We start from the raw sequence: 17,251 nt of genomic DNA, 5'->3' as shown, positions 1-17,251 counted from the left end.
ATACTAAGTTTATTCCGCGGATAGTGCATAGTTACATATTTCTACGCTTGACTGATATTTATGTTTAAAAGTAATAATATTGATTCATAATAATAATACGTACGGTATAGAATTAAGTACTTTTTTTAATATAACATGTAAGATCTGTTTCTCAAGTCTTTATTTATTTTTAAATTACAACAATTGGCGTTGCCCAACTTTTTGCACAAGTTTCGGATATCCAAAGAAATTGAATTATTTAGGTAAGTAGGCAAATATTAAAAGGACGTTGTAGGGTACTTTGTAAAAATCGCGCTAAACTACTAGAAGCACAGCCTAAAAATACCTACTTCATACAGTTAATCGATGGAGACATCTAGAGTTAGAAAAGAAAGTTTTATTCAGGGTCAGAGTTTTTTAGGGTTCCGTACGCGAAGGCTGCCAATGAAACCCTATTACAAAGCCTCCGCTGTTCGTCCATCTGTCAGCAGGCTTCATCTCGTGAATCGTAATAGGCTGAGAATTGAAATTTTCGCAGATTGCCGCTATAACAACAAATAATAAATATTTAAATGGTCATCTTGAAAACTAAAAAGTGCAATTTCTTGTACGATAATATAGAACCCTTCGTGTGCGACTGAGACTCGCACTTGACCGGGTTTTCTTCGTTAAGGTATTAGGCCACTAACTTAGGTTTTGTATACGCACCATCGATAGCACTATATTCACGTATTACCTCAGTAAAAACTGTGTGATAAGTTTAGCGCGACTTACGTAAACGTGCACAATTCGTTTAACAGGGCTCTCTCCGTCACTCGCTTCATACAATCGTAGTTCCAATTTCATTTGAATATTAAGCAACCAAAGTCCATGAAATTTTGCAGACATATTCTAGAAACTAATATCTGTGTCTGTGGTATTTTAGATTTTTCTAAAAATATGTAGTTTTAAAATTACAGGGGCTCAAAGATTTGTATGTAAATTTTTAAGACAGCGTAACTTTGAAATTGAATATTTTAACAGATATCTAGAAAACCACAAACATAGATATTAGTTTCTAGAATATGTCTGCAAAATTTCATGGACTTTGGTTGCTTAATATTCAAATGAAATTGGAACTACGTTTGTATGAAGCGAGTGACGGAGAGACCCCTCTTAATGAGTAGTTTCCTTTTTTAATTGTGATGTATAGATGTAGCTGTTATATTAGGATCACACAATCATGTGGGGCAATCTAACATGGATTTTATGTTGTTAGTAATAAGATTGATAGTTCCGTAAAAGCCGCGTGGTTTGAAACATACGGCCCATGTTAGGGTGGCCATATACGGACCACTGAAGCGGTCGTTGTCAACTGCTTGAGCAGAATTGGCTATTTGACTAATTTTTGGAAATCGTTTTAAATTATTCTTTGTTACGTAATAAGGACACTGCATTGATATTTTTCGAAAGATCTACTGTATTAAAAATTAAAGTCGATGATAAAGTTAAAGTTGTGGCGATCGCGCTGGTCACGTGACACGTGTGACGTCACATGCTAGTAAACAAATTCACAGTTGTTCATACAGTGACCCTAAGGGCCGGCGCACATATGGCGGAGCGCAGCGCAGTGCATGCCCGCGAAGTTTTCTAATCGCGTGACACATTACGCGAATTTGTATCAGAGAATGCGCGAGCACGCGCGAGACTGCGCGCGGATGCGTGAGTATCCGCACGGTTGCACAATTGATTATAGATATTATTTCAATGAGGACAATGTCGATAATACTTTGACTGTGAAAAATGCTCTGCGCTGCGCTCCGCCATATGTGCGCCGACCCTAAGTCACTCTCGCCTTTATGGGTACAAATTCCAGTATGGCATCTTATCCCATAGTTTCATTATCGAGATGTCAATGCGATAATACACCGGAGGAGTGTAGCCAAGACTACTTCAAGCTGCCCGTGTGTGGCCACCCTTAGCTTGCCATACATTCATTTGTACCACAACATTCTGTTACGTACCTTGGTTTACTTTACTATTATTTTAAGTTCCTTTATTTAGTAATAAGTTGTAAGGGCCTCTTCACACGGATGGATTTTCATCACATTAACGACTAAGAAAGTATAAAGTCTATTGACAACTCAATTTTAATAGTATAAGTACGCGACAGGTTGAGCTGGAAATCGGGGTGTAGGTAAAGCGCCCCGCACACCCGCACGTCACCCGCAGTGGGTTTATTTATTTAGTAATAGACTTAATTTAAAGAGAAACATTTTTCACCATTTTTTATAGACCAAAGCACTAGATAAAAAACAGACTGGTGTTTGGAATTTTGCAGCCCAAATAGACCGTAGTCTGTGCTAGGGCTGACAAAAAAGAAAAAAAGATTAATTTATTCTATGATTTTACGATTAAAAAAAAAAAAAAAAAAGAGTTAAGCCTATATTTCCATTTTTTACAAACAAAAGAATAAAAAAATATATTTTTTTTAGCGCGGGGGTTGTGCGGGTGTGCGGGCGTCCCCACCCCGGTTGCCATTTTAACCTGTCGCGCACTATAGTTACCACAAAGAAGTTTTAAAAGGTTTTATAATAAAACTAGCCGACTTGCCTGATTTCGCTCTGGAATTTCTAAAAAATCAAGTTTCCTGAACCCAACGGTTCAAGCTGTTTACTCGTACGTCGTAGTTTTATAAAAATTTTGTTTAAATAAAAGTTGTAGCTAATTTTGTGACGAACAACTTTCCAATTTACATTATTATAAAAAAATCATTTTTTCCTATCGAAAATAGCGTTGAAACACTTTTTTGATCCATTAGCGCCCTCTACTTTTTGTATTTCAAGTCGGATGACGTCACTCCAATGACAAAAAATATTGTTCGCAATGCCCTCTACATTTTTTATTTAAAAAACTTTTTCCTAAAACCAATAGTTTCCAAGAAAAAAGCATTTAAAAAATTTTTTTATTCATTTTTTGAATTTCTCAAAATCAGCAATCAGCGCGACCTTTTTATTTTTCCTGTGACCTCTAGACATGCCCCCCTAATGATTCATTATGTCAAATTACGGTAGGTCTTTTTTCGGAGGCAATTTGCATATTGACTGAACTAATTATACAACACAAAATATTATGTATTAGAAACTGTTGTATTATGAATTAAATTAACTAAGTATATACCAGATACCATGATCGAAATTGGGAAATAATATAAAATCTACATACCAACAACAATGTAACATGTTTTGATAAATTTGTTGTAGTTTAATTGTTGTAAGTACTTATAACGTTATAAAACATTTTAAAACCCTTGTGTGAAAATTCCGTCGTTTAAAAAATCATACGGGCTTCCACCGCCATTTTTTGTTCTGATTTAGCGCTTAAGGTTTTGAAGTTCATGTGCCACGGCTTTAATGTAGTTAGATTTTTTTTATATTTTTAGGCTATTGACAATAATTCAGTTTAATAGCTTTCTAACAAAAATAGTAGGTAATTATGATAATAATATTGTTAATTTCACCGGTTTTAAATACTCAATAAACAAAACTAGAATTCCATCTAAAATAATAGGTAGGGACATAAATTAAATTCTCATGTAAAATTGGTGACAAAGATTAACTGTCAAAAAATAAAAGTATAGGACTATAGGTTATAATAACCCTTGTAACAGGACGCCATTTTTAGAAGCACGCTCGAAGGTGTCAAAAGGTGCATAAACGTCACGGATATATGTATGTATGTAGTCTGTGTTGCTACGGCCACTTACAAAAGCGTACAATCTTCACTTTTTAAAATACAATTTATGAGCTTTGCTTAGCTGGAGTTTTATAATATCATTGGATGTCTGTGATAACTGATAAAAATAGGTAATGTAGTGACATTTTTAACCCCCGACCCAAAAAGAGGGGTGTTATAAGTTTGACATATGTATCTGTGTATGTCTGTGGCATTGTAGCTCCTAAACTAATGAACTGATTTTAATTTAGTTTTTTTTTTGTTTGAAAGGTGGCTTGATCGAGAGTGTTTTTAGTTATAATCCAAGAAAATCGGTTCAGCCGATTGAAAGTTATCAGCTCTTTTCTAGTAACCTTCACTTGTCGGGAGTGTTATAAATTTTTAATTTACACTTGTTATTTGAGAGTTTAAAGTGATATATTCGGTTTGTGCAATCTTAAAATAATATTGTTTAATATATGACATTGTAATAAAATCATTTTATAATGTATTTTTTTTTTGTAATTAAGAATGCACAGATACCTATTACAAAACTCCAGAAGGTGAAGTTCATACCTACATTTTCGTATTTTAAAAAGTGAAGATAAATTCGTACTTGTTATACTGCATGTGTGGCGTGTCGCACACATGCACGAAACAGCACAGAGTCCATAGATATTTACGAGTGTTTATGCACCTTTGGATAAAACGACACCTACGAGCATGCTTCAAAACATGGTGGTCCGTTACGTCTATACAAGTCTATTCTATACTATGTGATTATTGCTTATTGTTTTCTACAAAGTAATATTTTGTTGTCTCTCTCTCGATTACATGTTTTTTCATGTTAAATTTATGTGTGGACGATTGATGATTTGATGAGGTTTACAGAGTACTATGAGCTGATATCGAAAAATGTATAAGCTAAAGGGCCAAATCTTCCCAAATATAGATTATCTTAGATAACAATCACTTGAACAACAAAATTTTCAAATGATAACAGTGGTTAGGTAACTAAGATAAATTGCCCATGTTATGGTACTATCACAATCAATAACTTTACAGGGTGAATGAAAAAACTTGTTTCTTTCAGCTAAATAGTGATGGTATACAATGATTGATGTTCAAATGTTTGTTCCAAGCTACATAACTGTGACTTATGAAATAGTATAACTGTAAGGGCCGGCGCACATGGCGGAGCGCAGCGCAGAGCATTTTTCACAGTCAAGATATTATCGACATTGTCCACATTGAAATAATATCTAAAATCAATTGTGCATCCGTGCGGATACTCGCGCAACCGCGCGCAGTCCCGCGCGTGCTCGCGGATTCTCTGGTAGAAATAAATTCGCGTAATGTGTCAGGCGATTAGAAAACTTCGCGGGCATGCTCTGCGCTGTGCTCCGCCATATGTGCGCCGGCCTTTATATTGCCAGTTCACTGTCGATATTCTGTAGAAATTAAATTAAAATAAATAATAATTGATGGGGTATCCTTCTCATTCTGAGAGGAGACCATTCTCTGTAGTGAGCCAGCAATAGTTTTTTTTTGGATCATGATGAAGTATAATTGATGAAACATGAACCAAAAAAGTCTGTTATATAGCAGTATGCCGTATTTGAATATCATAGACTAAAGGAAAGAAATAGAGAGTTCGCGCGAATAAGCGTTTTATTTCAAAACGACGACAGTTGAGCAACTAAGGTTGAAATCTATAGAGCGCACTTTGGCTTAGCTTACACTTAAGGTTCAGTTAAAACGAGACAGATTTATGCCAGCGGTAATAACGCTGTCTCATTTTAACAGTGTCTTAAATCTGAACAAAGTCAAAGTGCGCTCTATAGTTCTCAGCCTAAGGTCCAAAGCGTAGCTACAGAGTGAATTTCGGCATATGGTTGAAATTGGTATAGTCATAATAAAATACGGAGACTCGAATAACTCCTGGCACGTCGGTAGTTGCCATTATGGCTAAGCAAAGAAAAGTTCTATTGTTTAAAAAAATACGCTGCACTTCGGCTTCACTCTGCAGGTGTGCATTGAACCTTTGAACCTAAGTATAGTGTTACTGACGTTAAATTAAGGTAGTCTGTCGAGAATCTAGCTCATAGTAGACGCTGACTGTACCTATATGTAAACTGTGAATGTGCCTTAAGATTTTAAAGCAGATAAATATATTTTGTAAATATATTTGATTATATTTCAATATGTGAACTTATTTGTAATATTTTGTAAATATATTTATACTAAAAATGTAATTCGTATTTTGTTTTATATATCCATATCAAAATCACCTTTGATTGCTGTAAAGAGAACTGAGAAAATGAAACTAAATATTTATTCAACATTATGATTGCAATTTTATTGAAAAAATATAATACACCACAATCTTATAACAATAGCTATACTTACCTGGATTTTCATGTAGCATACACATATACGCATATGTACAATTAATAAAATATTAAATATTGAAGTAATAGAGGGGTCTCTTCGTCACTCGCTTCATATAAACGTAGTTGCAATTTCATTTGAATATTAAGCAACCAAAGTCCATGAAATTTTGCAGACATATTCTAGAAACTGGAAAACCAAAGACACAGATATTAGTTTCTAGAATATGTCTGCAAAATTTCATGGACTTTGGTTGCTTAATGTTCAAATGAAATTGGAACTACGATTGTATGAAGCGAGTGACGGAGAGAGCCCTGTTAATGATGTTTTATACAGTGAATTATTATTATTCAGCTACTAATAGCTCTCAAAATATTGTATGCAAATAACAGACTGCAGACATTAATTGGGAAGGTATTTTTTTTTTTACAAGTAATATTCTTCACTAAATTATTTTGAAAGAGATCAAGGCTACAAGAAACATTTTAACAATATTTACATACAACTGGTTGATATCTTATTTAACTTTGAAGCTTATCTAGTTTCATATAATATTAAGAAATATTATGTTTAGGGTTCCCAAGTCTGCCAAAGGGAGGGTCCCTTGATGACTCTGCTGTTCGTCCGTCCGTGCGTCCGTCTGTCATCAAGCTGTATCTCGTAAACTGTAATAGGCAGAGTTGAAATTGTCACAGAATATGATTTCTATTACCGCTATAACAACATAATAAATAATAAAAGTTTCAAAAAATGACCACTATGAAAGTTAAAAAAAAAAATTACTCTTATTTCTTATACAATGGTATGGAACCCTCTATGTGGGGCTACGACTCGCACTTGGCCGATTTTTTGTACCTATTATCATAGGTACTGATATAATATGTGATGGTTGAAGGAAAAATCATAAGTTACTAAGAATTAAGAAACAATTTTTTGCACATTCATCTAGAGTTTCCACTAAAAAAGAAACAAAAGCAATAGAAGAAATGATCTGGGCGCTGGAATATGTAACCAATATGGTAAAGCCATTTTGATACAAAGAATCCCATGATGTGGTCATTAAAGGTTTCATTTGTGGCAAGGACTTCATCTATTCCCATTGACCTAGAATCATTAAAGTTGGCAGATAGCAATGTCTTATAGCACAAGTGAAGAAAACATCCGAAAAATGCGAATTTATGGTTATTAATTAAATTAAAGTGTTATTTCTTGTAAGATGATACAGAACCCTTTGTGTGCGACTTTGACTCATACTTGACTGGGTTTTGATTTTTACAAACCATAAACTCCTTTGTTTTTAAGTCTATCCTGTATTTAAGCATAAAATAAATAAATAAAATACACCTAGTGGACTGAAATTAATTACGTAAAACTTGGCAGTGTATACTGTAAGCCAAAGTTACAATACGACTTATAATTGCAAAATATTCAAACAATGAATACTGAAGCTGGTGACAACACCTTTTAATAACTACTTTATATCACCACTGTCTTATGCTTTGTTATATAACCTTTTGTAGCTAACATTTGCGCCACTATCACAAAACTCATTCATTATTATCCTACACAAGAACAAATGGAACATAACTATTAAAACTATAATGGAAACCCAAAATAGCGGGTTGAGCCCACCTAGGCTGTGGCCATGTCTATGTAACGCTATGACATGATTTTCATGCGCTGGCGCTTCAACAACTTCCTTAACATGTATAGCGTGCCTTAAATCTTCCATATGCTGCTTATCTGCTGTTATATACAATATAGCTGTCAAAGGCTCTGTAAGTTTCACCGGGAAATACTTTCTGTATGGTCCTAATTGGACTGGGGAGTCGAGGCATCCCGCATCACATGCATAATAAGTTTTATCAGACCTATCTAAAGCTACAAATATGGCAGCCTTATTGTCCTCTTGGAGAATTATGCTTACATTCACATGAGTCATGTTACCGTAGTTGATTCGACGGAATAAAAAGTCTCTGTGTAGTTTAGATGGATGAATGTTGTATTCAAGATGCTGGTTGCTAAATCGGAAGCTCCCGAAACTGAGAATCATCGCTTGATTGACTCCACTCGCTCCTGCTTTTAACAAATTGTGACAGCCTTGCTTCTCTAAAGTTAGGAGCCACACGCTTGCAACAGAGTCCAAATTCGTTAAGGAGTTTAGTGGCTTCCACAAATTAAATGCATCCAACGTAGAATGTCCTTCATAACACCCTTCAGAGTACGTTAAAGTTCTGAGGATCTCCGATTTTCTCACAAGTTTAATGTGTTCTTCATGTTCGTAACTTCGTACTTGGGACAGGATGGCATATATTGTAGCATTTATTCTGTCTCCGTTGATGACACCATCTGCCTTAGAGTCTGATATATAGAAACCTGTGTACCATAGCCCTTGCCATACTCTAGAATGATTCTCTCTCAAATTTCTTACTGCGACTCTATCTCCTGTTAATGCTATAACCTTTTCCATTTCATCTATCGCTTGTTTCTCCACTATGTCCTTATGCTTTGCATAATCTGCCCTCTTTATAGGCTTACTATATTGAACTGTAGTAAAAATCAACAAATCTAAACCATCTCTAGCTTCGACTTGGATATTATTACTCATCTTTCTGCATACAACGGACACGGCTAATACATTCTCACTCTCGGGTAAAGCGATCATGCCTGTAACAACTTCATACTCTTTCTTATCAACTCCTTGGTGAATTTTTATTGTCTGTTTCACAGATGTCGGCCAGTCGGATAACCTTGGTGTGGTCACATGGAAAGATTTTGCAACATTTAATGGGTTATTAATTAAAATTTCTTGAACAAATAACGATGGAATGGTCCGGTGTGTATAGTACTTATATGCAATATGTATACCTGTACTGCTACATTGAAATCTATGTACAATACCGTTTTTGTAGTCGACTAATGTTGATTCCTTCATATCCAGATCGTCTATTATATACAGAGGGTGGTAGTACAGCGGCAACGATAGTGTTCTTCCATGTTTTATGTTCAAATGCGAATCGTGTTCTAACGCCATGCCTACATACCCATTACCCACATAAGGCACATAATTGTGGCTCAACGTAGACAGCGTAGCGGCTGATTCTAGTCTTAAATACGCGTCGTACTCACTAATAGCATCTTGAAAGGGGTTCAAGAAGTTCCGATGACATACATTTTGGTTACTCGTCAAAGAGCCTTCCGAATTGAACAGAGAGTTCAAAATAGTGGGTCCGATGTAAAGTAACAGGAATATTAACACGAGGATTAAGATAACTAGTTTCTTTCTTGTCAAAGGACCATCGAATACTCTGTTTATACGCCTAAAGATCTCCCCGGCTCGACGACTCATATCGCTGAAGTTACTGTTTGTTCTTTCCATAGCCGCACCAGTATTAGTTGTTTTAACAAACGCTTCGGATTTTAGGGTCGTTGTGCTCACGTAAGAGCGGAAATTGTCATGGTAAACAGCCGAAAACTATTGAATTATTTATTTTAACAATTCACAAATAAATAATCACAAAAAGATAATGATAAACGTCAAACGAGATAACTAGGGATGTAACAATGTCGACATCAAATTATCGATATTTTAATGAAACAATCGATAATAATATAACAAATTACAGTTGAAATTTTTGAGCTCGATATATTATTAAACTTGGTGGTACCAACATAAGAAAACAAAATATTTAGAATCTAGATAAACGGGGGAACACTTACAACAGAACTGTTCTTCTGGCAACAATCAAGCAGTACTAGTTTTACTTTTCAGTAATCGTAAACATAAAATATAACATGTTTTTAACAGATAACTGTCCACAGGCGCATTTTTAATCTTATAAAAATTTCTAAATATTCTTAATTGATTGAATGAATATAAATATCGATATTTTTGCCACTTGCCATCCCCTAGAGACAACGTGACAGTGACAGTTTTCCGACACTCAACATTTTCAGTGTTGCTACTCGTCATTATAGAAGAAATAAATGGAATCGATTTTGTATGTGAAATCGATTTTTATTATTATCGATTATTATTAATGAAGGCAGACCGTGTGCTACATTATCCAACGGATCGCAGCAAAAACCATGCAAATTATAGCGTAATGCTATCAGCTTATCTGCTGTATACGATATACATAGCACCGCTTAGCTCCAATGCTGTTACTGAAGGTCTGAGGGCCTGCTCTCGTGAAGCGTTTAAAAGCACCATGGGACGTGCATTTTACCTATATGTTCCATATAATGTTCATACTTCATACACACTAAGCTAAGCCTTCTGAATGGCAATGACGTCCAGAGACCAGACCATATTATTAGGCTAGTAAGACTGAAATTCACCACATAGGGTAATAATTTTTTTAGAGATAGTACCTACCTACATTTTTTTTTTTTATTCACTATAGGTAAGGGCTTGACCACAATCACACCTGATGGAAAGTGATGATGTGGTCTAAGATGAGACGCGTTTAACTAGAAGGTGCCTATTCTTGGCTCTCTGCTTGGATTACTGCACGCTGCTCGTTTCAAGACACCCTGGAAGTGAGAATGTGCCTCACTAAAGCTTTAGCTTAGATGAAATTCAAATATTTATCTATATTTCATGTAAGCATCTTGTGGCTTATCGAGATTACCATCGGTTTGGAAAAAAAATCTGAGAACATTAACTACCTATAATATGGGAGCTTAACTAAAGCTGTTTATGAAATAAATTAGGTATGCGAAGAATGTGATGAGGAATTAATAAAATTACTCAATTGATTTTTTAATCATTTATTTATTCTGTATAATATTCTAATTAAATTATCACAATATTGCATTCAATATGTTATAAATATAAGGCAAAAGAGCACCAATGAAATAATACATTTCTGATATTATTTAATAAATAGATTTCAAATATCTAATTCTAGAAAGAGTATCTATGTCTAAAAGGTTTAATTAATATCTTTAAAAGTCAAAAATTTCCATAAGGTACGTTTTTAAAAAGATAAGCTAAATAAATTGTATATTTTACAAAAAACATAATTTTTCAATATTTTTGTTATAAATTTTTAAATGGGTATACTCTATACAATTAAAAACTTACGCTATTATATTGCTTAGAAAATATGTTTTATTGCTTTTTTCACGAGATTCATACAATAAATAATTCAATGAATGTATCATCAAAATGTTGAAAATTCTATTTTTATAACTATTAGTAAAAAATAGTTAATTCATTATTATATGTTAAGTAGGAATATAGAAAGTAGGTCGTAAAAATGGGAACAGAACAAAGTGGTTTCAGTTCAAAATAATTTCGAATTATCACCATGTTACCAGCTCTAAAAATAAAAATCGATTTTAAAATGCGATGTATCGGATCCTATTTTATTTGCATTCAAGTTGAAAATCACAAAAAAGTGTAAAATAATAAATATAAATTAAACCTTAGTTTTATAAAATCTGTGAAAGTAAAATTAAATGCGATTACTTGGAATGTGTACTTCATTTATATGTCTTCACTTTAATATGTTTTGCGATTGTATAAGACATGATGAATTTATTTTTGTTTTATATAATTTCAAAATAATACCATTTGTTAAAAAAAAACTAATACTGAAAATATGAATTGGACGAAGATATCGAATTGTTTTTTTTTTATTCACTAACCTCATTCATAAGTTTTAAGAAGGACTGATTATTATTATCATTAATTTAAATCCAAAACAGTTTCCAAAATTACATTAATCTCTATATAGGTACCTTATTATAATATTATTAGGCTAAATTATTGTCAGTTCAGTTGGCTTGCCACATATTATGGTCAATTCTTTCGTACAATTTCTAAACTCTAAACTTAAATAACAGATCTATATATTGCTATCCTTTTCATAATGCTTTCTGCGTACAAAGAATAACAGTATATTTAGATCTGTTCATTTAGTTCACAGATTGTATACAAAACAATGGAATTAGCCATAATGGTACTGATTTTGAGCGCAACTAAAATTTAAAGTATTCGCATCCTTTTCTTACCAATGTAGAAAGAAAAGGACAGACAACTCTAATTTAATTTAGAACTGTCAAACCTCGTAATTGTAACTGAATCTTGACCGCGCGATTTTATCCGCAGAATTTTGTGGCATATGGAAATTGTATGGAGTCGCACGTACCCGCGAGAAAAATACGCGCGAACGTAAAGAAATAATATGATACTAGAGGATGCCCGCGACTTCGTCCGCGTGGATTTTGTTTTTTAAAGATCCCGTATGAACTGTTTGATTTTCTAGGATAAAAAAGTACCTATGTCAATTACAGGGACGCAAGCTACCTAGGTATGTACCAAATTTCATACAAATCGGTTAAACGGATGGGTCTTTAGGAATCCCGTGGGAACTCTTTGATTTTCCGGGATAAAAAGTAGCCTATGTCCATCCCCGGGCTATAAGCTAACTCTATACCGGATTTCGCCAGAATCGGTTAAACTGTTTGGCCGTGAAAAGGTAGCAGACAGACAGACACACTTTCGCATTAATAATATTAAGTATGGATGAGTGCGGTCATTTGACCGGCAACTATCTTTCAGGTAGGGAGATTTTGCCGTGTTTCTAGTGTTAAACTCAGATATTTAGAGCTGAAAAGAAGTGATCGCTCAGGCGGTAGGCCAATGGGCGACCAGCCTAACGAGTATCATTGCAATACCTATGTTTAGTACAACTAATGTGATAAATGATGATAGAACAATGATTTTATACCTACTAGTTTCATCACGCATAAACGGGCTAGTTTCTTGGCAATTTATAGATGCAATACATTATTTGCCTATGTCAAAAATAATTTATTCCTCATTAAATAGAGGGTCTTCCAAAATACGTAAACTCCACGTACTTTGTTAGTTTAAGTTTTTAAGTTAGATAGTTTAATGAGGAGCTCATGGGGAAAAGTGCACATTATTTGTATGATGACTGAAATATAAAGATGGAAGAGTATAAGATCACCAATCTGTCAAGAAGATTCGCTCTTCATTTGAAGGCATCATTATAATAGGTTTATTATATGATTCACTGGGACGAATACACTTTTGTTCGCTAGCTCCTCAAAATGTGTAAAAACCAATGTTATTCTTCTTCATGTTTCCAGTTCTTCTCCGAGCTCAGAAGTACGATGTCTTCTTCAGAATCTGTTTCTGTGGGAGGCAGTTCTTCCTCATCGTAGTAAGGCTTTCGGACTATATCTGCAAAACGAAATAAACTAATTTTTAGGGTTCAGTACCTCAAACGGAAAAACGCTTATAGGATCATTTTGTTGTCGGTCTGTCCGTTTATCTTGTCTGTCAAGAAAACCTACAGTTTTTCACGTTGACCTAGAATCATGTTTGGCAGGAAGGTAGGTCTCATATCACAAGTAAAGGAAAAAATCCAAAAAACGTGAATTTGTGGTTACATCACAAAAAAAAAAGTGTTTAAATTTTCATAGTAAGATAATTATACCAAATGGGGTATCATATGAAAGGGCTTTTACCTGTACATTCTAAAACAGATTTTTATTTATTTCTATGCATAATAGTTTTTGATTTATCGTACAAAATTTGTAAAACAATACCCGATACGGAACCCTCGGAGAGCGAGTCTGACTCGCACTTGGCCGGTTTTCCATACTATACTATCCGTGGTTTTCAAGATTTCGTACACATACAGCTGGCGGAGTAACGAGGTGTTGTCGGTCCCTTGTGCTCTGTCCTCAGCGGTGGGATGGAACTTCGTGAGGATTTTAGTCGGTCTCCGATATAGCCACTGTGCTCTCCCATGGCCAGTGGTATCTATGACGGATTTTTCTCAGGCCATTGATTTCTAGTTGCTCACGCGAATATGTCAAGCAACGATATTATGTCTATATGTATGTGGAGGTCTCACCAAAGGCGGCGTCCTCACAGAGCGGGCGCTTGTCGTCGGAGGGTATCTGTGTGAAGAGGTATTCCCTCCGCGCGTCCTTCGTCTTCTGCCTGCAGCTGAAGCACCAGCCTCCGAGGGCCACTAGAGCCACACCTACTACTCCTGAAAGAACATGTTTTTGAAGAGAATCTTTTTATAGGAGTAAAATCAGATCAAATCAAATCAAATTTTACTATTGCGAATATGGGTATACAGCCAAATTCTGCCTATAAGCATGCAATATTATATTATGATACAACTTGTTCCATCATTTAATAGTATAATTAGTCACATTGAATTACATTACTTAGTCACATTAAATAAATTCATCTTCTTTCATTTATTTCTTAGTCAGAAATAAGTTAAACGTAAAAATCTTTTTTTTTTGAGTCATAACTTTTTTACTACATTTCAACCTGTAAGGGTTATTATGCCTGACATACACTTTGTTAGTAAATATTTCATAACTATCCAATTTGGCTCAAGTATAGTCTAGCATTATGTTTCTTATACTTGTACACCTTTGCATGAACGAGATATCAATATACTTATTGTGCATACGTGCGACAGAGACAAATAAATAGCCATTAATTAGAACACTCAAAGTATAAATTAGGTTAACAATATTGAAATAGTATAACGGTCATACCTGCTAACATAACAAAAACGAGACGGGGCATCCCCAAAATATAGTCGTCCTCCTCTAACTTCAACAGCACGTTAGGTGTCTCACTCCCACTTGGGTTTAGCTACAACAAAAGATTTTTTTATTCAATTTAACTTTAACAAGTACTTTTGAATCGTCAAATGCATCTAGCACTGGTTCGGAATGCCTTTGCTAGCGAGAAGAACCAGCAACAAACTAAGCGGTTGCTTTTTTCAAAGATTTGATAAAGAGTAAATTATATAATTCGTTTGATATTGTTTTGTTGAAATATGAAGATAATTGTTCAAGATGTCGGAAGAAATCATGCAGACTGAGAGCTTTCATCGAAAATGCTGTCTTATATTTACTTATTCTTTTGAAATATATCAAAATTAACTTATGCCCGCGACTCCGTCCGCGTGGACTACACAAATTTCTAACCCCTATTTCATACCCCTTAGGGGTAGAGTTTTAAAAAATCCTTTATTTAGCATTTGTAATTATAGCAAATTTCACCCTAACCCATCCAGCTGTAATTTGAACTGTGCATTGATATATCAGTTGGTCAGGTTTGCCTTTTATATACCTATTTAGAAGACAATCGCGTTTAGGTGTATTATGTTTCATTGGAGAAACTGAGACAGTTAAGGTTTTAATAATAGTTTAGATTTTCTTACCGTAATAAGCCGGTTTCTCGCAATAAACCCGTCGTTAGTGGCAGAAACCATCACATTCTTGCCCGTATAACTGACCGGCAAGGTGACTACGAACCGGCCGAACATATCGCTCACATTGCTGGATAACATTTTAGTGCTGTGCTGTGGATACACTTTGACTTTCACGTCTTTTAATGGATTGCTGTCGTGGTCTAACGTTAAACCTGGAATAGAAAATAGCGACTATACTTCATTTTTAGAGTTTCATACCTCAAAATGAAAAAGGGACCCTTATAGGATTACTTCGTTGTCTGTCTGTCTGTCCGTCTATCGTGTCTGTCAAGAAAACTTATAGGGTACCTACTTCGCTTTAACTTAGAATTATTAAATTTGGCAGGTAGATAGGTCTTTTCTAAAGGAAAAATCTTAAAATGTGTTCATGAACAAATATATGTTCAGCTGTGAGTCGATGTAAAGTGACGTTCTTTTGGCATATTCTCTCTCTCTCTCTCTCTTACTTCTACAACATTCTCTACTTATCTCTCTCTTTACTTATGAACATACCTTCAATATAGATGCTATCAGGGTCTACTTGCACTGCTAGCTTGTCGAACTGCGCGTGTGGTATTTGTTCAGCGTTGAGTCGAAGTAAAGTTACGTCCTTTGACATATTCTCTCTCTCTCTTACTTCTACAACATTCTCTACTTATCTCTCTCTTTACTTATGAACATACCTTCAATATAGATGCTATCAGGGTCTACTTGCACTGCTAGCTTGTCGAACTGCGCGTGTGGTATTTGTTCAGCGTTGAGTCGAAGTAAAGTTACGTCCTTTGACATATTCTCTCTCTCTCTTACTTTTACAACATTCTCTACCTATCTCTCTCTTTACTTATGAACATACCTTCAATATAGATGCTATCAGGGTCTACTTGCACTGCTAGCTTGTCGAACTGAGCGTGTGGTATTTGTTCAGCGTTGAGTCGACGTAAAGTTACGTTATTTTGGCATATTCTCTCTCTCTCTCTCTTACTTCTACAACATTCTCTACTTATCTCTCTCTTTACTTATGAACATACCTTCAATATAGATGCTATCAGGGTCTACTTGCACTGCTAGCTTGTCGAACTGCGCGTGTGGTATTTGTTCAGCGTTGAGTCGACGTAAAGTTACGTTCTTTTGCTTTATGACGTTTTCCACCACGCGCCAACTGAGCATCTGAATGAAAAATATTTTTTATATTTATTTTTACCAAAAATTAACCATTACCCTTCCTTTTGGCTTTGCCGTAGTCAGATAAAAAAAGAAAAAGTGGAACGGGAATCACTACTTTATCCATTTATTTATTTTATTTCACTTATCTCACTTACCATCTTGATCGTGCCTATAACGAATTTGATAGAGTACAAAGAAGACGTCGATATTTTTCGTCAGAGTTAGAATGTTTTTAAAAAAGCTATGGTGTCAGCTGTCTCTGCTCTGAGAGATTAATTGGTCAGTTTCTGTTTCAGATTTTGTTTCTAGTTGTTGTTTTTGTTTGTATTTGTTTCTATATACATATTTTGTTTTTAAGTTTAAAATTACAAACCTGGTCGCGGTATCCGTTGCAGCGCACGATGACGCGGTAGTTGCCCGGAGGTAGCAAAGCGCGCTAGTGCATCAAGTTAGGTGACACGCGGTACTGTCTCGCTGAGCCCGCTATGGCCATGCTACCGCACTGCGCATCGGACCCCCCTGTTTTTTACGTTATCCTAGTACAATACCTGGTCGCGGTATCCGTGGCAGCGCACGATGACGCGGTAGTCGCCGGGAGGTAGCAAGGCGCGGTAGTGCGCCAAGTTAGGTGACACGCGGTACTGACGCGCCGAGCCTGCGATTGCTACTACCGCACTGCGCATCGGACCCCCTTGTTCGTTGGTCACGTAGCCTACCACACCTGCGACCGAGGATAAAGTGTGTTTTTTTAACTG

The 17,251-nt window shown here is 35.4% G+C and overlaps 2 protein-coding genes and 1 long non-coding RNA gene across 5 annotated transcripts in view; 1 reads left to right on the top strand and 2 right to left on the bottom strand.

Moving 5' to 3' along the window:
• The first annotated feature begins 29 nt into the window (after positions 1 to 29).
• LOC123871215 lies at positions 30 to 14,886 on the top strand. The gene is made up of 3 exons (XR_006797236.1): positions 30 to 242; positions 3,702 to 3,706; positions 14,876 to 14,886. It is a non-coding gene; the product is annotated as an uncharacterized LOC123871215 (long non-coding RNA).
• On the bottom strand, positions 7,432 to 9,634 carry LOC123871212 (uncharacterized protein KIAA2013 homolog). The gene has a single exon (XM_045914863.1). It carries the CDS (start codon positions 9,440 to 9,442, stop codon positions 7,556 to 7,558), a length of 1,887 nt encoding a protein of 628 aa, XP_045770819.1. The 5' UTR covers positions 9,443 to 9,634; the 3' UTR covers positions 7,432 to 7,555.
• The window catches only part of LOC123871210 (carboxypeptidase D-like), a 26,714-nt gene continuing 21,953 nt past the window's right edge, over positions 12,491 to 17,251 (bottom strand). For 2 of the 3 annotated variants that reach the window (XM_045914859.1, XM_045914861.1), the window contains exons 18-23: positions 17,045 to 17,217; positions 16,361 to 16,499; positions 15,303 to 15,505; positions 14,629 to 14,728; positions 13,962 to 14,102; positions 12,491 to 13,282 (exon numbers count right to left, since the gene is read on the bottom strand). In XM_045914859.1, the coding sequence (XP_045770815.1) occupies positions 13,167 to 13,282; positions 13,962 to 14,102; positions 14,629 to 14,728; positions 15,303 to 15,505; positions 16,361 to 16,499; positions 17,045 to 17,217 (872 nt within the window). In that variant the 3' untranslated portion in view covers positions 12,491 to 13,166. The remainder of the gene's footprint in view (positions 13,283 to 13,961; positions 14,103 to 14,628; positions 14,729 to 15,302; positions 15,506 to 16,360; positions 16,500 to 17,044; positions 17,218 to 17,251) is intronic. The other variant, XM_045914860.1, reaches the window with a different exon arrangement.

The sequence above is a fragment of the Maniola jurtina genome, chromosome 13 (genome assembly GCF_905333055.1).
Source record: "Maniola jurtina chromosome 13, ilManJurt1.1, whole genome shotgun sequence".
NCBI lineage: Eukaryota > Metazoa > Arthropoda > Insecta > Lepidoptera > Nymphalidae > Maniola > Maniola jurtina.
Note: the sequence above shows the minus strand (reverse complement) of the source record. Positions and strands in the feature narration are given on the sequence as shown.

Bases quoted from the DNA above. Each gene is read 5' to 3' on its own strand.
- LOC123871212 (XM_045914863.1), bottom strand. From the start codon at position 9,442: ATGGAAAGAACAAACAGTAACTTCAGCGATATGAGTCGTCGAGCCGGG.